Source organism: Phycodurus eques, chromosome 5 (genome assembly GCF_024500275.1).
Source record: "Phycodurus eques isolate BA_2022a chromosome 5, UOR_Pequ_1.1, whole genome shotgun sequence".
Lineage (NCBI taxonomy): Eukaryota > Metazoa > Chordata > Actinopteri > Syngnathiformes > Syngnathidae > Phycodurus > Phycodurus eques.
In genome coordinates, this window is record NC_084529.1 from 9,996,693 (window position 1) to 10,017,749 (window position 21,057).

The 21,057-nt window shown below is 43.7% G+C and overlaps 1 protein-coding gene across 1 annotated transcript; it reads left to right on the forward strand.

Annotated features, from left to right (window-relative positions):
- Nucleotides 1–5,627: 5,627 nt before the first annotated feature.
- LOC133402753 (NADH-cytochrome b5 reductase 2) lies at nucleotides 5,628–20,223 on the forward strand. Its single transcript, XM_061676849.1, is given in 10 exon segments — nucleotides 5,628–5,636; nucleotides 5,811–5,954; nucleotides 6,025–6,097; nucleotides 6,185–6,291; nucleotides 8,458–8,587; nucleotides 8,699–8,782; nucleotides 10,633–10,718; nucleotides 12,526–12,553; nucleotides 12,556–12,621; nucleotides 20,051–20,223. Coding segments are annotated over 10 exon segments (894 nt in total). The 5' UTR covers nucleotides 5,628–5,633.
- The last annotated feature ends 834 nt before the right edge of the window (nucleotides 20,224–21,057 follow it).

The following is a 21,057-nucleotide window of genomic DNA, read 5'->3' on the forward strand; positions in this document are numbered from 1 at the left end:
AAGCCGTCCGAAGTCTTTCTCCATGGCCTCACCGAACTCCACCAACGCCCGAGTTTTTGCTTCAGCGACCACCAAAGCTGCATTCCGCTTGGCCAGCCGGTACCCATCACCTGCCTCAGGAGTCCCACAGGCCAAAAAAACGCCCGATAGGACTCATTCTTCAGCTTGACGACATCCCTCACCGTTGGTGTCCACAAACGGGTTCGGGGATTGCCGCCACGACAGGCACCAACCACCTTACGGCCACAGCTCCGGTCGGCCGCCTCAGCAATGGAGGCGCGGAACATGGTCCACTCGGACTCGATGTCCCCCACCTCCCCCGGAACATGAGCAAAGTTCTGTCGGAGGTGGGAGTTGAAACTCCTTCTGACAGGGGATTCTGCCAGACGTTCCCAGCAGACCCTCACAATACGTTTGGGCCTGCCACGTCGGACCGGCATCTTCCCCCACCATCGGAGCCAACTCACCACCAAGTGGTGATCAATTGACAGCTCCGCCCCTCTCTTCACCCGAGTGTCCAAGACATGCGGCCGCAAGTCCGATGACACGACCACAAAGTTGATCATCAAACTGCGACCTAGGGTGTCCTGGTGGCAAGTGCACGTGTGGACACCCTTATGCTTGAACATGGTGTTCGTTATGGACAATCCGTGATGAGCACAGAAGTTCAATAACAGAACACCGCTCAGGTCTGATCGGGAGGGCCGTTCCTCCCAATCACGCCCTCCCAGCAGAACGATGGAGTCCCCAGCAGGAGCGCTCTCCAGCACCCCCCTTCAAGGACTCCAAAAAGAGGGGGTACTCTGAACTGCTGTTTGGTGCATAGGGACAAAACAACAGTCAGGACCCGTCCCCCCTACCCTCTCGTCCACCGGGGTTGTTCTGTTGGATTTGGTTCATCCAGCCAAATGTAAATATGTTCTCCAGACTCTCAAAAGAGCACTAAATGAAAGACACCTGCCAGGTAGATGTGACATTTGCCTTTGTTTGTGTTTGTAGTAGGGAACACAATTTGCTTTCATAGATTGCCTGACAGCTCCTATGTATTACTCCTGTGATTGAAAGAGAGAGACATGCCTTGTTAGTCACTGCCTTCATCCAGATTCCAACACTGCTATACCTGTAGACTTAGTCAACCATTTATGACCACCAAGACACTTGATACCCCTTGGTTTTTCCAACAAAAGATGGTGGTAATAGTTTTAACAAATATGTTGTTAAAGCTTTGCATCCAATATATAAGAAGTTAAATAAAACATATTGATCAATCCATTCATCAGTTTTCCACCGCCTGTCCTGTTCAGGGTCATGGCTGAGCTGGAGCTTACACCAGCTGACTTTCTGAGAGTCTGGGTCCAGTAGCCAGTCAATCACAGGACACACAACCATCCACACACACATGCATACCTATGGGCAATTTAGAGTCTTCAGTTTACCTTACATGTATGATTTTAGAATGTGGGAAGGATATGGACTACCACCTGATTAGTCTTGAAACCTGGAAACCACTTATTATTGCAAGCACAAACCATTTTGAAGACTAGACCCTTCTATTTACAGTGCTGTGAAAAAGAATTGCCCCCTTCTCAAATTCTTTTCATTTAAGGTCACCAAACAAATGTAAATATCAGACAAAAGATAACCCAAGTAAACATAAAATGTAGTTTTTAAATGGTGATTTAATTCATCCATCCATTTTCTGAGCCGCTTCACCTCACTAGGGTGTGCTGGAGCCTATCCCAGCTATCATCAGGCAGGAGGCGGGCTACACCCTGAACTGGCTGCCAGCCAATCGCAGAGCACATACAAACATATACATACAAACAAACAAACAACCATTCGCACTCACAGTCACACCTATGGGCAATTTAGAGTTGTCAATTAACCTACCATGCATGTTTTTGGGATGTGGGAGGAAACCAGAGTGCCCGGAGAAAACCCACACACGCACGGGGAGAACATGCAAACTCCACACAGGCGGGGCCGGGGATTGAACCCCGGTCCTCAGAACTGTGACAAATTTGTTAACAAATTTGGCTCAGAATACAAGCTGAGACAAGATCACAAGAAATGAAACGTGCTATTCAGTAGTATTTGTGTGTCTTTCAATTCATATTGTTTGTGTCCAGTGTGTTTGATTTTTGTTTTTTAAGTTGAATTTTAATATGATATTGTGGTGGCACCATACATAATAATTATACTATAATGCAAAAGTACCACATGCATATGAAGGTGTGTGCAAGAAATGTAAGAATGCATACATATGAACAGTATGTCCCACAGACAAACACACACTGAATCCCTCAGGAGACTGGCTGTGAAAGCAACACAACTTGAGACATGAGGGCTACAAATTTGTGCGTTTGTATTTGTTCCCTTCAAATAAACGGTTGTAATTGACTATTTTTGGCCTATAAATAAGTAAAAAAAAGAAACTCCAATTAATAACTGCTGTATAATTACATATGTCTGTACTGTACTGGGCAGGCGGCACGGTGGCCGACTGGTTAGAGCGTGCGTCAGCCTCACAGTTCTGAGGACCCGTGTGGGTTTTCTCCGGGCACTCCGGTTTCCTCCCACATCCCAAAAACATGCATGAATTGGAGACTCTAAATTGCCCGTAGGCATGACTGTGAGTGCAAATGGTTGTTTGTTTATATGTGCCCTGCGTTTGGCTGGCAACCAGTTCAGGGTGTACCCCGCCTCCTGCCCGATGACAGCTGGGATAGGCTCCAGCACGCCCGCGACCCAAGTGAGGAGAAGCGGCTCAGAAAATGGATGGATGTACTGTACTGAACACTACTCCCTTTACATGACGCATCAATAGATGCTGTGAGAAAAGTCTGCCCCCTGGTGGCCATTAATGGTGAGTAAACTGTAAAGTTTGGGTAAATTCCCTTTATTCTTTCTACATGCATGACTCACATGGAGTGTAGAACACACATGCACACACATTTGTGGATGCATCGTACTACTGCAGGGCATAGTATTTATACAAGGAGAGATGTGACAAAGCGGTGCCTGTGCAATTGTGTTGTGTACCAATGCAGTTTTAGTTGTTTGCCTTGCTCAAAGGCACATTTGCACTGCTAAGAAATAAGATGGTCTTTTCAGAATGTAGGTCATGAACATACATACAGCTCACCAATCTCCATAGCAATCATTCCAGTACGACAAACTGTATAAACGTTATATACAGTAGCTACATAATAGAGGGCTGTATGAGATTGAAGACAGCATGAGATGCAGCTCATATTATGTTGCTATTATTGTTGTCAAATAGTATGAATGTAGTTATTCATTCATCTTCCGTATCGCTTATGCTCACTAGGGTGGCAGGCATGCTAGAGCCTATCCCAGCTCACTCTGGGCACGAGGCAGGGTACACCCTGGACTGGTCGCCAGCCAATCGCAGGGCACATATAGACAAACAACCATTCACACTCACATTCACACCGACGGGCAATTTGGAGTTTTCAATTCACCGACCATGCATGTTTTGGGGATGTGGGATGAAACTGGAGTACCAGGAGAAAACCCACACAGGCAGATGTACTAACCAGTTGGCCACTATGCTGTGAATGCATTTATTGAAAAGAAAATTATGCTCATATGCAGTGACATACATTTTTTACATTCTGTAAGAGAACTGACGCCAATGAAGCTGTGGGGATGTTCAGCAGCAGACATCTGTTCTGGGAAGTATGTAGAGGAGCTTTGATGATGAGAATGACAGCATTGACTCATCAGGGAGAGAGTAGTATGGAGAAAACTGCAACATGGTTGCAAAAAAGCTGGGACAGGGGGACAAAAGACTGGGAAAGTTTAAGAATGTTCAAAAAACACCTGTTTGGAACATTCCACAGGTGAACAGGTTAATTGAAAACAGGTGTCATGATTGAGGATAAAAGGAGCATCCCTGAAATGCTCAGTTGTTCACAAGCAAGATGTAGTTGGGATCAGATTCACCACTTTGTGAACAAATAGTCCAACAGATTAAGAATATTTCTCAATGTACAATTGCAAGAAATTTAATGATTTCATCATCTATGGAAAGGCCAAAAATCAACATTGAATACCTGTGACCTTCGATTCGTCATGTGGCACTGCATTAAACATTAGCATCATTGTATATAGCAGAGGTGTCAAACTCATTGTAGTTCAGGGGCCACATACAGCCTAATTTGATGTCAAAGGGGCCAAACCACTAAAATCATACCATACTTAATATAATAATAAATAACAATACGTTTTCCCTTTGTTTTAATACAAAACAAAATAGTACAGTAGGAAAATCTTTAGATTTATATTTTTTTAATACAAAAAAAGACTTCAGATTTCTTGAGAAAATGTTGCTTCAGTTTGTCACAGGTATTTGGAAATTAAAAATCTGGTTTCCATCTATCCATCCATCAATTTTCTTCCGCTTATCCGAGGTCGGGTCACAGGGTCAGTAGCTTTAGCAGGGAAGCCCAGACTTCCCTCTCCCCAGCCACTTCATCCAGCTCTTCCGGGGGATCCCTAGGCGTTCCAAGGCCAGCCGGGAGACGTAGTCTCTCCAGCGTGTCCTGGGTCGTCCCTGGGGTCTCCTCTCGTTGGGACATACCTGGAACATCCTAATCAGATCCAGGAAGCATCCTAATCAAATACTCTATTCTTCCCTCACTCGTGAACAAGACCCAAGATACTTGATACTCGGGATCTCCTTTTCTGACTGAGGACCATGGTCTCAGATTTGGAGGTGCGGATTTTCATCCCAACTGCTTCATACTTGGCTGCCAAATGCTCCAGTGAGAGTGGGAGATCACGGTTTGATGAAGCCAGCAGGACCACATCATCAGCAAAAAGCAGAGATGCAATACTGAGGCCACCAAACCGGAACCCCCCTACGCCTCGGCTGCACCTAGAAATTGTCCATAACAGTTATGAACAGTATCGATGACAAAGGGCAGCCTTGGCGTAGTCCAAGCCTCACCAGAAACGAATCCGACTCGCCCCCCTATCTTCGGGCGGGAGGTGGGGTACACCCTAAACCGGTCGCCAGCTAATTGCAGGGCACATAGAAACAAACAACCATTCACACTCAGATTCACACCTATGGGCAATTTAGAGTCTTCAATCAACCTACCGTGCATGTTTTTGGGATGTGGGAAGAAACCGGAGTGCCCGGAGAACCCACCAGGCATGGGTAGAACATGCAAACTCCACACTGGCAGGGCAGGGGATTTGAACCCTGTCCTCAGAACTGTGAGGCAGATGTGCTAACCAGTTGCCGTGAAAATGTCATATTTGACACTCATGTATTTTGTAATCACTGCTTATGCACCCATTTTCTACAGTACATTAAAATATTTAAACTGCCAATCAGTCTTTGCAGTCTCTGTATTTAATAATCCCCTCCCTCTCTCTGGGGAAGTGTGATGTCATACTATGTAGTGTCATGCTGAAATCTGTCTTCCTATTGGTGCTTTTAACAACTAAGATTCCAGTTAAAGCATAGGCAACTCCACTAGTGTGCGTGCATATGCGTGTTGGGAGTCGAAGCACCACAACTGAGTGGACTTTGGTCTTTCAAGCTGCATGAACAGAAGAACTTCAACTCTGTACAACTTGTTACAAGTATAGATCCTAGTATGGTGAGAATGATCCTTTTTTGTGTGTGTCGTGTAATCAAGGCTTGAGAAATCACATTTGTAATAGTGAAAATGATCAATAATGTATGTCAGATTATGATTTCAATGCAGTAAGGTCCATGCCAAAGCTACTTACACATTTAATTGAAACTGCATAATAAAATATTTATGTTGCAGCTCCTGTCTGTGGTGGTAGCTGTGTGTGTAGTGGTTGTAAGTGTACTGTACTTCTTAATGCGGGGTTTTGAAAACAAGAAGAAACTGCCTGTCACCCTGCAAGGCCCTATGGTTAAATATCCTCTAAAGCTTATCGATAAAAAGGTACACTGAATAAAAACACATTATTTCACTGTTATTAATCGGTCTCACTTTGTTGGCTTTGTTTCTGCAGGAAATTAGTCATGACACAAAGAAATTTCGCTTTGGCCTTCCCTCTTCAGATCATATCCTTGGACGGCCAGTAGGTACCGAAACACCCTTCTGTCCATGTCATTTTCAACTACATTAGTGCATTGGTGCACTCCATCCTCTGGTTTGGTTCTGTGCACCAGGTCAGCACGTGTATCTCTCAGCCAAGGTGAATGGCAGCCTCGTCGTCAGAGCCTGCACGCCGGTCTCCAGTGATGACCAACAAGGATATGTTGACCTTGTTGTCAAGGTATCTAACACTTGCAGTAGCACTAGTTATATATTGTATTGCATGAGAACACACACTCCGAAATGAAGTGGTATCTTTTCGTGTGCATTAAAAACTGTTATTAATTATTATCATGACCAGTCGATTCAACACATTTACTGTATACAGTGCCAAATTAACAGTCATTGGCTACTTTTCATAAAAAAGGTGGAGGAATAAATCCATTAAATCCTCCATGAACAAGAGCTTGATGACCCATAACACTGATATGTACAGTAAGTACTGTATGTAGTCCTTTACAGAGCAAGAAACAATATTTCATTACTCGAGTGGGTGCTCAAAAGGGTCCCAGCATGCCTTACTATGAGACAGGAGAACCACGTATTTTCTCTCATTCATCCATCCACCCATTTTCCGTACCGCTTTATCCTCACAAGGGTTGCGGGCGTGCTGGAGCCTATCCCAGCCATCTTCGGGCGAGAGGCGGGGTACACCCTGAACTGGTTGCCAGCCAATCGGAGTGCACATAGAAACAAACAACCATTCGCGAACACGTTCACACCAAAGGGCAATTTAGGGTCAATCAACTTACCATGCATGTTTTTGGGAAGTGGGAGGAAACCAGAGTGCCCGGAGAAAACCCACGCAGGCACGGGGAGAACATGCAAACTCCACACAGGCGGGGCCGGGATCTGAACCCCGGTCCTCAGAACTGTGAGGCAGATGTGATAACCAGCTTGCCACCATGCCGCCTTCTCTCATTCAATCAGCTAAAATAATTTTTGTTATATTATTGATGAAACATTTTTAAATTCAAGATTATGATATACATTATGTGTGGCACGGTGGGCGACTGGTTAGAGCGAGGACAAGCGGTTTTGAAAATGGAAGGATGGATTTTTAGGTTACCAAACTAAATTGTCTTGTGTTGTTATGTTGTGGAAAATAATCACACATGACACAATGGCTGTGAAAGTGGGAACTCTATTTGTTTACTCAAAGCACTGTTTATATATCTTGACAAGTGACTTCCTCGACATCTCCTGTACAAACAAGGATTTCCATTACCATAGAGACAGGCAGCAGTCACCCTTGAGGCAGATGGCAGTTACCCTTGAGCCAAACATGTTTCGTACCAGTAATACCACAATGGTTGCTCATGACCTCGTCTAACTGGACCAAAGTTAAACATTACTGTACATGCAAGTCAATATAACAATCAAGCATTAGTTTTTCTCAATATAACAGGTACTCAAAATGTTGTTTAACATTTTCAATATCAATGACTTTTAATAAAGGCCATATTAAGGAGTTATGTAGCCCAAAAGAAACCCCAAACAAGGCCATCCGTAGCTAAGCTTCCTTCAAACCTTGAAGCAAGTGTCATTTCTTCAATTTTCTCGCATGAAATTATGCAGGTATAATACTTAGAACATGTGAGGGGAGTACTCACTTTTTTTGAGATCCCATATGTATTGAGAGCATAGTGGGATGATGACTCTTCCTATAAGTGAAATCAATGCTTTAATGACAATCAGACAAGCAGCTGTAACATCGTTTGGAAACTATAAATGGTGACGCTTAAGTTAAAGTCGAATATTTTTGGTGAGGACATTGATGGTGTCATGGCCCTGTGTTTCAAGTTGTTTTTCTTTGTGTTGCAGTGTCTGGGTGACCGAAGGTGGGCGTAGACATCGGTGACGCACCTGTCATGCATTGTAATCATCAGCCTTTTTAGGGGGCACCGTGACAGTGCGTGGGTGTCGGAATATTCACTCGTTTTTGCCCCGTGTTTGCCGCCGTTCTGACCGCTGTCCAAATTTAGGCTCAATACGCTTATACCACACGGACCGTTTGTCGTGTCTCCCTGCGTTATCTGTTTTTGATTCTCTCTGGTTGTGAGTTCCTTTAGTTTTGTATGTTTCGCCATCACATGCTCTGCCATTTAATTAAAATTGTTCGGACCTCTTACCTGGAGTCTATTTTTTGGGATCTGCCCTTACGGCATTGCCGCACGTGACAGATGGATTTAACACGGTTTCGAGAGGAAGCCAACCAGAGTATCTGGAGTAGAACCTACACAGTATAGAAAGAACATTAAATGCGCCCACCGAACATGTGGGCACTCAGTGGATTCCACAATTTTATGAAGTAATTGATTTAGAAAAATAACATTTACATTGCCAGGTGTACTATAAGAACACTCACACATCATTCCCAGAGGGAGGGAAAATGTCGCAGTATCTGGACAATATGGCTGGTGGAGACGTAATTGACTTCAGAGGACCTAATGGACTGCTAATGTATAGGGGCAAGGGTATGTGTGTTTTTATACGACGAACTTGCAGCATACTGTATGTGCATGATTGCAACAGCAGATGTCACTGTTCTACAAGGTTTGATGAAATGGAGGCTTTTCTCTGATCAGGTCAGTTTTCCATCCGACCGGACAAGAAGTCAGAACCAAGGAGTTTGAAGTCCAAACACATTGGCATGATCGCTGGAGGAACAGGTTCGTTTAGGTTGTATTACTGTCTATGGGTCATATCACTGAATTAGTCCCATTCATGTCCGCAGGAGATAAAATAAATAGATGCACGATACAATTAACTGTAAAATATATATATATTTTTTAATCAGAATCAGAATCATCAGAATCATCTTTATTTGCCAAGTATGTCCAAAACACACAATGAATTTGTCTCCGGTAGTTGGAGCCGCTCTAGTACAACAGACAGTCAATTTACAGAACACTTTGGAGACATAAAGACATTGACAAAAAACAATTGCGCAAAAACATGCAGAGTCCTCTAGCACTTAGAGCAGTGCGAATTACTAATATTGCAATAGTCCGGTGCAATGACCATTGTGCAAAGGGCGCTGAGACTTCAAGGAGTGTATGCGGTTTAAAGTGAAGAGTAGTGCGATAATCTGGGACAATGTTGGTTGTGCAAATGTTACAGATACTCCTCAATCAGTGTGCAAATGGAGCAGATGCTAATCTGGCATGAGTGGCCAGTATATGCAAATAGTGCAGCATGGCGAGACAACCACAGTGAGTGCATGAGTAATACATAATTGGCCCCACAGAAATGTAACAACGAACTCAAGTCAAAAAATTGCCAGCTTGTTGTAATGGAATTATAGGTTAGCTGTTTAAGAAGTTGATTGCAAGAGGGAAGAAGCTGTTGGAATGTCTACTAGTTCGAGTTTGCATTGATCGGTAGCGCCTACCTGAGGGAAGGAGCGGGAAGAGCTCAATTCAATGTCATGAACATTGAAAGGATTGCATATTTTAAAAATACAATTTAAAAGGGGCGGCATGGTGGCCGGCTGGTTAGCACATCTGCCTAACAGTTCCGCAGACCCGGATTCAAATCCAGCCCGTCTGTGTGAAGTTTGCATGTTCTCCCCGTGCCTGCGTGGATTTCCCCAGGTACTCCAGTTTCCTCACTCATCCCAAAAACATGCATGGTAGATTAATTGAAGACTCTAAATTGCCCATAGGTATGAATGTGAGTGTGAATGGTTGTTTGTTTGCATGTACCCTGGGATTGACTGGCAACCAGTTCAAGGTGTGCCCTGGGATTGACTGGCAACCAGTTCAGGGTGTACCCCGCCTCTCGCCCAGAGTCAGCTGGGATAGGTTCCAGCACACCCGCCACCCTAGTGAGGACAAGCGGTACAGAAAAAGGATGGATGGACAATTTTAAAAAATGATTTAAGCTACCTTGAACACTGGAAGAATAGCATTTGCTGCCTGTCCTTGCTTCGTAAAACAAGAAATATATTAATTTCAATCGTTCAAAAAATGTATTTTCCGTATTTGTGTTATTCATTATCTCAACTATACTTTGTTTTCTTTTGAAAAAAAAATTTGAATTCCAACTTTTGTCTTGTCCCTGGGTTTTCACTGTCCTGTCATCCTAACACATTACCCTGGGCGAAAAATAATGAATATTCCATGTTACATGGTCCACAGGAAATTGCACCATTCATATCGTATGCAGGTCATGAGAAAGCCAAAAGAAAGTTATCTCGTTTATTTGTCTCTAAATTTGATATTTCAACAATGACGGGATACTTTTCAGTATTTCAATCTAGTATTATCAGATTTAGAATTTAAAAAAAAGACAGAAATATACTGTATGTTTATTTTGAGAGAGTTACACCAAGCAAAAGGCAGCGATTTAGTGGAATGGCCCCTATCTTATTAAGTTTTACTTGTATGGTTTTGTCATAGCAATATTGTTCAAAAATGAAATTTTAAAAAGTGGTAAAGACCAGGTTTAGGGATTTTTTTGTTTTTCTGTTTTACATTGTCAGTGGTCATAATATAAATGAAGTGTTTTATCGTTACAGGTATCACATCAATGCTGCAGTTAATTCGGACAATCACAATCGACCCCAGTGACAACACGATGTGCCATCTCATTTTTGCCAACCAGGTCAGATATGTATTGTATTGTTCTTTATATAGCTTATACAGTTTAGAGCAGACATGCCCAAAGTCCGGCCCCCGGGCCAAATCCGGCCCGTGTTCATATTTCCACTGGCCCGAAGCCTCTGTCATAAAACCAATAATATGTGGCCCGGCAGTCCAAAATACACGCGCAATTTTATATTTCACCACAGGATGGCAGTAAACTTGTGGCTGAACTCTCGCGGGGCCGTTTTGTGCATTATCTGTTTTTTGGCCATTTCTAAAATGGCAACTGGAAGTAAGAAAAGGAAAGTTGATAGCGAGGGCCGACGTTTCCAGGATATTCTGAATATTTTTTCACTGAGTTTAGAAACAACTGCGTCTGCCTAATTTGCCAAGAGACTGTGGCTGTGTTCAAGGAGTTCAATATAAAGAGGCACGACCAGACGGAACATGCTAATTACGACAAGTTAACTGGGAACGAACGCATTGAAAAATTGAAGCAACTGGAAGCTGGTTTAACGGCACAGCAACACTTTTTCACAAGAGCCAGTGAGTCGAATGAAAATGCAAGCTATGAGGTGGCAACGCTGATTGCCAAGCACTGCAAACCTTTTACTGAGGGTGAATTTATTAAAGACTGTGTGATGAAAATGGTGGAGAACATTTGTCCTGAGAAAAAGCAACAGTTCGCCAATGTTTTCCTGGCTCGTAGCACTGTGTCACGAAGGATCGAAGAAGTTTCTTCTGATATTAAGAGACAGTTGGACGCAAAAGGAGTGGAGTTTGAATTTTTTTTGTGAGCCTGTGACGAAAGCACGGATGGATCCGACAGCGCTCAGTTACTGATTTTTTTTAGAGGAGTGGACAGTGAAATGAACGTGCGTGAAGAGCTACTTGACCTCCAGAGCCTTAAGGACCAAACAAGAGGGAAAGATTTATTTGCTTCTGTTTGTTCCGCCTTACATGACATAAAATTAAAGTGGAATAAAATCACGGGGATTATTACGGATGGCGCACCTGCCATGGTTGGCGAGCACAGTGGATTATCAACCCTAGTGTGTAACAAAGTAAGCGAAGAAGGAGGTAAAGCTACAAAACTCCATTGTATTATTCACCAAAAAGTTCTATGTGCCAAACTGTTTCCGTGGATCTCAGTGACGTTCCAGCCCACCTGCAGCTGGAGCTCATTGAGCTGCAGTGTGACACAGAGTGTCGCAGCCGGTACCAACAACTCCCTCTTGTCAACTTTTACCAGCCGCTGGATAAAGACAGGTTCCAAGAGATTCGTACATTTGCTAAGAAAATGTTGAGCTTGTTTGGCTCGACATACTTGTGTGAGAAGACATTCTCAGTCATGAACATGAATAAGAACCGCGCGAGGACAAGACGAAGTGACTCCCACCTGCGTGACATCTTGCGCATTAAAACCACCGCTTTTGAGCCAGACCTGCCCCATTTACTGCAGTCGAGATCTCAGTATCACCCTTCACATTAATGCAAACATGTTGTTTGTTGATTCTGATGAATAAAGTTTGAGTTTGAGTCAAATTTCATAAAAATACTTTATTTTTCATTTCATTAGTTTTTATTTTAACCTTCATTTATCCAGGTCAGGCAGTTATAAGATCTACCTAGCAGCAGACAGCATAGTAAAACAGTAAAATAAAAATACAAAAAAGCATTCCCCTCGTCGGTAGCATGTAAAATTAATGCTGGCCCGCATGACAATTTTTTTACGGCAATGTGGCCCCTGAGCCAAAACGTTTGGGCACCCCTGGTTTAGAGCAATTGCAGTTTTTTAATGTGTCTCTCTATTTGTTGTGCTCCAGACAGAGAAAGATATTCTACTCAGGGAGGAACTGAGATGGAGAAAAGATATCCTGACAAGCTGAAGCTCTGGTTTACACTGGACAAACCTACTGAGGGTAAGCAAGCATTTCTTCAACCCTTAGGGTCAATGTGACTTTCTCAACAACACTGGCTTACTGTGACTGAATATGTTTGCTGCCAGAATTAAATAATACAGTGGAAACTCCGAAGTCGACTACAATCCATTCTGTGATACTGGTTGACTCCTGTTTCTTCTTATTTTTATTAATCACCAACCATAGTCCTTTAGGTTAACTTACTTTTTTATGCATTTAAAACTGACTAATGTATGGTTCCCTCAACAGCTGTTTTCTATTTTAAAGCCAAGATTAGTCCAAGTAAGATTGGAACAGTAGGTAACATTCCATTGCTAAGGGAACTATTGTATTTGTGCTGGTACATCCTCTCCTAAAGTATTGGAACAGTGAGGTCAATTCCTTTTTTTTGCTTTAGACTTAAGATATTTGGGTTTGACATCAAAAGCAGACTATTGGTTAGAATAACTGCATCGTGCCTGACCCACTGACTTCACCAAACGTTTTCATTCTTGTCATGGGGGATTTCCAAGCCAGGCTTTCACCACTGTTTTTGGGGAGATACTCTCTCTAGCTTAGTTTTAAGATGGAAAAACAGTCGGGTCGGTTCTAATCCTGTCCATTCAGGTGTAACGTCCCTCATCCCACGCCTCCACTGTGTTTTACATTGGGAGACGAGAACACTGACCGCTGAGCTAAAAGCCCAGGCCACCAGCTTAGTGGCCAGTACCCTCTTTAAGGATTGGAAAGTGAGGTTTCTTAAAGGTTTTTTGCTAAAATCTGTACCAAAATTTCACATTGTAAATATGTAATAAATAATAATGTTGCAATATTGCAAGCATTTTTTTTTTTTTTTTACCAAATCCCCATTCACAGTAACTTGAGCAATAGTTGACCAAACATTTTAGTATCATTTTAGATATATTTTAGATATACCATTTTAGATATATAATTTTATATATAATACAATGATCAGGCGATGAAACATTTATATGGATTCACGGTCATAACGACTCTCTGAGGGAAACCAACAATGTGGCCTTCGATAAAAATTAGTTTGACATCCCTGCTCTATAGGGTTTAAGTATAGAGAGTGACCTGATCAGTCTAAAACTTTTTACTTCTTGTGTTTTCGGTCAATTTATGGATGCAAGATGAATGATCTCCCAAACGGTTGGTTGCATCTTTCTATAAATTTGCAGACAAAATGCTTCTGTAGATTTCTGAGTTAATTTTTCTCCTGACATCATGTTGCATCAATAAAGATTAATGAACCAGTCCCAGAAAAAGCCAAGCCCAAGTCATGATATTTCCTCCACCGAAGAGATTTTATGTTTGGGGGGATGAATAGATCCTTTCTTTCTTCAATCTTGCAAGCGTTTCATCACTTTAGTAAATGCACTTTGCCTCATCAGTCCATAAAAGTTTAGTCGCTTTAGTTTTTCCCAAATTCCAACCTGGCCTCTCTGTTCTTCTTGCTAATGGAGAAGCTCATCCATACTTTTATCCCAAGTAGACTTGACTATTGTAATGGTCTTCTAACTGGACTCCCCCAAAAGAGCATTAAACAGCTGCAGCTCATTCAGAATGGTGCAGCTTGGGCTCGAACCAGAACAAAGAGGTCAGAACATACTCCTCCAATTCTAAAGTCTCTACACTGGCTCCAAGTCTGCTTTTGAATAATTTTAAAGTTCTGCTACTGGTCTATAAACCACTAAATGGTTTAGGTCCTGAATACATGAAAGAAATGCTAATAGAATATAAACCCAGTAGGGCTCTGAGAGCTACAGACTCAGGTCAATTAGTGGAGCACAGCATACATGGTGAAGCAGCATTTAGCTATTATGCTGCACACAAATGTAATAAGTTGCCAAAAGAAGTGACGTCAGGCCCAAGTGTGAGTGTTTTTAAATCCAGGTTGAAAACTCTTCTTTTTTTCTCAAGCATTTATTAATATTACTTTTACTGTATGCTGTTTTAATTGTATTTTTTTTGAATTTTTGTCTTTGTTTTAAATGTTTATGAACTGATTTTTCTTTGTTTTTAATGCTTTTATCATGTTTGTTACCTTGTGTATGAAATCAGAATCAGAATCATCTTTATTTGCCAAGTATGTCCAAAACACACAAGGAATTTGTCTCCGGTAGTTGGAGCCGCTCTAGTACAACAAACAGTCAATTTACAGAACACTTTGGGGACATAAAGACATTGACAAAAAACAATTGTGCAAAAAGATGCAGAGTCCTCTAGCACTTAGAGCAGTTCGAACGACTAATATTGCAATAGTCCGGTGCAATGACCATTGTGCAAAGGGCGCTGAGACTTCAAGGAGTGTATGCGGTTTAAAGTGACGAGTAGTGCGGTCATCTGGGACAATGTTGGTTGTGCAAATGTTACAGATACTCCTCAATCAGTGTGCAAATGAAGCAGATGCTACTCTGGCATGAGTGGCCAGTATATGCAAATAGTGCAGCATGGCGAGACAACTACAGTGAGTGCACGAGTAATAAATAATTGGCCCCACAGAAATGTGACAACGAACTCAAGTCAAAAAATTGCCAGCTTGTTGTAATGGAATTATAGGTTAGGTGTTTAAGAAGTTGATCGCAAGAGGGAAGAAGCTGTTGGAATGTCTACTAGTTCTAGTTTGCGTTGATCGGTAGCGCCTACCTGAGGGAAGGAGCTGGAAGAGCCGGTGACCGGGGTGCAGACGGTCCGAGAGGATTTTGCACGCCCTTGTCTTAGTTCTGGCAGCGTGCAAGTCCTCAATGGTGGGTAGGGGGGTACCGACAATCCTTTCAGCAGTTTTGATTGTCCGTTGCAGTCGGAGTTTGTCCTTTTTTGTAGCAGCACCAAACCAGACTGTGATGGAAGAACACAGGACCGATTCGATGACCGCTGTGTAGAACTGTCTCAGCAGCTCCGGTGGCAGACTCAGGTCAATTAGTGGAGCACAGCAAACATGGTGAAGCAGCATTTAGCTATTATGCTGCACACAAATGTAATAAGTTGCCAAAAGAAGTGACGTCAGGCCCAAGTGTGAGTGTTTTTTAAATCCAGGTTGAAAACTCTTCTTTTTTTCTCAAGCATTTATTAATATTACTTTTACTGTATGCTGTTTTAATTGTATTTTTTTTGAATTTTTGTCTTTGTTTTAAATGTTTATGAACTGATTTTTCTTTGTTTTTAATGCTTTTATCATGTTTGTTACCTTGTGTATGAAATCAGAATCAGAATCAGAATCATCTTTATTTGCCAAGTATGTCCAAAACACACAAGGAATTTGTCTCCGGTAGTTGGAGCCGCTCTAGTACAACAAACAGTCAATTTACAGAACACTTTGGGGACATAAAGACATTGACAAAAAACAATTGTGCAAAAAGATGCAGAGTCCTCTAGCACTTAGAGCAGTTCGAACGACTAATATTGCAATAGTCCGGTGCAATGACCATTGTGCAAAGGGCGCTGAGACTTCAAGGAGTGTATGCGGTTTAAAGTGACGAGTAGTGCGGTCATCTGGGACAATGTTGGTTGTGCAAATGTTACAGATACTCCTCAATCAGTGTGCAAATGGAGCAGATGCTACTCTGGCATGAGTGGCCAGTATATGCAAATAGTGCAGCATGGCGAGACAACTACAGTGAGTGCACGAGTAATACATAATTGGCCCCACAGAAATGTGACAACGAACTCAAGTCAAAAAATTGCCAGCTTGTTGTAATGGAATTATAGGTTAGGTGTTTAAGAAGTTGATCGCAAGAGGGAAGAAGCTGTTGGAATGTCTACTAGTTCTAGTTTGCGTTGATCGGTAGCGCCTACCTGAGGGAAGGAGCTGGAAGAGCCGGTGACCGGGGTGCAGACGGTCCGAGAGGTTTTTGCACGCCCTTGTCTTAGTTCTGGCAGCGTGCAAGTCCTCAATGGTGGGTAGGGGGGTACCGACAATCCTTTCAGCAGTTTTGATTGTCCGTTGCAGTCGGAGTTTGTCCTTTTTTGTAGCAGCACCAAACCAGACTGTGATGGAAGAACACAGGACCGATTCGATGACCGCTGTGTAGAACTGTCTCAGCAGCTCCGGTGGCAGGCCGTGCTTTCTCAGAAGCCGCAGGAAGTACATCCTCTGCTGGGCCTTTTTGAGGACGGAGTTGATGTTGTTCGCCCACTTCAGGTCCTGAGAGATTGTAATTCCCAGGAACTTGAAGGTCTCGACGGTTGACACAAGGCAGCTGGACAACGTGAGGGGCAGCTGTGGCGAAGGATGCCTCCTGAAGTCCACGATCATCTCTACCGTCTTGAGCGTGTTCAGCTCCAGGTTGTGTCGCCCGCACCACAGCTCCAGCCGCTCCGCTTCCTGTCGATATGCAGACTCGTCACCGTCGTTGATGAGGCCGATGACAGTGGTGTCATCTGCAAACTTCAGGAGCTTGACAGTCGGGTTCGCTGAGGTGCAGTCGTTCGTGTAGAGAGAGAAGAGCAGCGGAGAGAGGACACAACCTTGGGGCGCCCCAGTGCTGATGCTGCGTGTGGATGAGGTGGCCTCCCCCAGCCTGACCTGCTGTGTCCTGCCCGTCAGAAAGCTGTAAATCCACTGGCAGATGGCAGGTGAGACGCTGAGCTGGAGAAGCTTGGTTGAAAGGAGTTCAGGGATGATGGTGTTGAACGCTGAGCTGAAGTCCACGAACAGGATCCTCGCGTAGGTCCCTGCACTGTCGAGGTGTTCTAGGATGAAGTGCAGTCCCATGTTGACTGCATCATCCGCAGACCTGTTCGCTTGGTAGGCAAACTGCAGGGGGTCCAGCAGGGGACCTGTGACACTCTTGAGGTGGTCCAGCACGAGACGTTCAAAGGACTTCATGACCACAGATGTCAAAGCGACAGGCCTGTAGTCATTCAGACCAGAGATTGCAGGTTTCTTGGGGACTGGAATGATGGTGGAGCGTTTGAAGCAGGATGGAACTTCGCACATTTCCAAAGATCTGTTAAAGATCTGAGTGAAGACTGGAGCGAGCTGGTCCGCGCAGACTTTGAGGCAGGATGGGGACACATGGTCCGGTCCTGTTGCTTTGTTAATCTTCTGTTGTTTGAAGATGCGTCTCACATCCTGTTCATGGATGGTTAACGCAGAAGTCAGAGGTGTGGTTGTGGTCGCGGGTGCGGCCGGGTGGGTGTGTGGAGTGAAACTGTCCTTTTCAAATCTGCAATAGAAGGTATTCAAGTCGTTGGCTAGTGTGCTATTGTTCTCAGCTTGGGGGGATCGTCGCTTGTAATTAGTCAGCGATTGGAATGCACGCCAGACTGATTTCGAGTCGTTCGCGCTAAACTGTTTTTCCAACTTTGCTGCATAGATCCTCTTTGCAATGTTAATTTCTTTAGTAAGCTGGTTTCTAGCTCGATTATACAGGGCCCTGTCCCCGCTCTGATATGCATCTTCCTTAGCTTGGCGAAGCTGCTTAAGTTTAGCAGTGAACCACGGCTTGTTGTTGTTGAATGTCCGAAATGATTTTGTTGGTACACAAACCTCTTCACAGAAACTGATATAGGATGTGACAGTGTCCGTATATTCATCCAGGCTGCCAGCTGAATTTTCAAAGACACTCCAGTCTGTGCAGTCTAAACAGCTTTGAAGTTCCATCTTTGCTTCATTGGTCCACTTTTTGACTGTTTTCACTGTAGGCTTCGCACATTTAAGTTATTGCTTGTACGTCGGTATTAAGTGAATTAAGCAGTGATCAGACGAGCCCAGGGCTGCACGAGGTATAGCACGGTATGCGTTTTTTACCGTCGTGTAGCAGTGGTCTAAAGTATTATTTTCCCTGGTAGGACAGTCGATGTGCTGCTTGTATTTAGGGAGTTCGTGGTTGAGTTTAGCTTTGTTAAAGTCCCCGAGAATGATGAGGGGTGAGTCAGGGTGTTTTTTTTCAATTTCGTTGACTTGTTCGGCGAGCGTTAGCAATGCGGCGCTCGTGTTAGCTTGCGGTGTAATATAGACTCCAGCCAGTATAAACGATGCAAACTCACGTGGCGAGTAAAATGGTTTACATTTCAGAAACAGCGACTCCAAATGCGGGCTGCAGTGTGTGCTGAGCACCGTGACGTCCGTACACCATTTTTCGTTTATATGGAGGCATATCCCGCCGCCCTTCGTTTTTCCCGATGATTCCATGTCGCGGTCCGCTCGATGAATGTTGAAGCCGGGAAGCGTGACGGCGCCATCGGGTACAGCGTCGCAAAGCCAGGTTTCCGTGAAGCACATGGCCGCGGAACGTCCGAAGTCTTTACTGGTCTTTAACAGAAGATGAAGCTCGTCCATTTTGTTGGGTAGGGAGCGTACATTCGCGAGGTGGATCGACAGGAACGCAAATCTGTGTCCTCTCTTGCGGAGTTTCACCTGAATGCCGGCTCGTTTTCCTCTGTGGCGCCGCTTCCGCATCCATGCGCCGAGAACCGCGGACGCCGCTCCGGTGAGTAACTCGGGGAAAAAACTGAGCGGATTTTCGAAAGTTGGTGACAGAAAGTCCGGAGTAGCCTCCTTGATGGTTAGCAGGTCTCCCCTTGTGTAAGTGAGTCGTGTAAGGTCTCCAAAGACGGACGAAAAACACAAAAACAAAGACAATACTAGAGAGCGGGTTACCGAGGCGGCCACACTGGTAGGCGCCATCTTGCGGCATCTTGTGGCATGGACTATATAAATACATTTGCTTTGCTTGGCTTTGCTTAATGAATGCTTTGCACCCCCTGATGTCTACTTTTGCTCATTAAGTCAAACCGTTGATTGTGATACCTGCACTCCTGCCCTCTGGAGGTTGTTGCTAATGTCACAGTTTTTCTGGGGCGTTCTTTATAGCTCTCACAATGTTTCTGTCATCAACTGCTGCTGTTTTACTTGTTCTACTTTGATTTCATTTCTGTTACTTAGTGCACTAGTGGTTTCTTTCTTCTTTAGGACATTTCAAATGGTTGTATTAGTTATGGCCAATGTTTGACCATTAACTGATTGATTTTCCATTACCCTTTAGCTTCACCTTTTGAACAACTATGTTGTTTTCATTTTGGTTGCACCCCTAATTGGTATAAATGTCTTCTTCACAGGCAAAACCTGAATCTGAAACTGAGCGTTGACATTTATTTATCCATCCATCCATCCATGCGTTTTCTGTACCACTTATCCTCACTAGAGTTACTGGTGACCTGGAGCCTATCCGAGCTGCCTTTGGGTGAGATGCAGGGTCCACCCTGAACTGGCTGCCAGCCATTCGCAGAGCGTTGACAATCAGCTCTATTGTATTTATTGAATAATCAGTGTAATAGGACACATATGGACAACACAATTCGCACGAGGCCCTTGGTCATAGGGCACATTCTTATTTGTAGAAACAAGCATAAAATGGACAGATAGGTTCACAATTCTGCAATCCTACCTGCTCTCTCTTTTTCTCCATTGTCTCTTCTCTAGGTTGGAAGTACAGTTCCGGGTTTTTGACTTCTACCATGATCAAGGCTCACCTCCCTGCTCCGTCCTCAGACGTGCTTGTTGTTCTGTGCGGTCCTCCTCCAATGATTCATCATGCATGTTTGCCAAATCTGGATAAACTGGGATACAAGACAGAACACATCTTTGCATACTAATGTTGAGATTAGTAAATTCCTTTAATAATACTGTTTTTTTTGTTCAAAAACTTTAAAATTACAATAAAAAAGTTTATTTGTTTTATGCGAACAGTTCTTCTATAATGTGAGCATGTGGTAGTTTGGAATTCAATCCACTTTTTGCGGCACATCATGTGACCAAACCCGGAAAACAGATTAACGGACTTCCTGTGTACAGTATGATGGGTTAACTCGCAAAAACTATGGGCTGATGATCTTCTTCTTCTTTTTCTTCTCCTCCTTCTTGTTCTTCTCCTTCTTCTTCTTCTCCTTTTTCTCCTCCTCCTTTCGCCAGAGCGCATGATCCTTTTCTATGTAAGCCTATCTCCTGCATCCTCCTCTCTAACAGCTGCCCTCATGTCTTCCCTTACTACATCTATCAATGTTTGCTTTGGTCTTCCTCTACCTCTCTTGCCTGGCAGCTCCATCCTCATCACCCTTCTACCAATATACTCCCTCTCTCTCCTCAAGATGTGTCCAAACCATCGAAGTCTGCTCTCTCTAACTTTGTCTCCAAAACATTTGACCTTGGCAGTCCCTCTGATGAGGTCATTTTTAATCCTGTCCAACCTGGTCACTCCTAGAGAGAACGTCAACATCTTCATTTCCGCCACCTCCAGCTCTGCTTCCTGTTGTCTCTTCAGAGCCACTATCTTTAATCCGTACATCATGGCTGGCCTAACCACTGTCTTAGAAATTTTGCCCTTCATCCAAGCAGAAACTCTTCTGTCACAACACACACCTGACACCTTCCCACCCCTTCCAACGTGCTTGACCAACGTGCTTGACCAACATCTTGACTTCCTTACCACA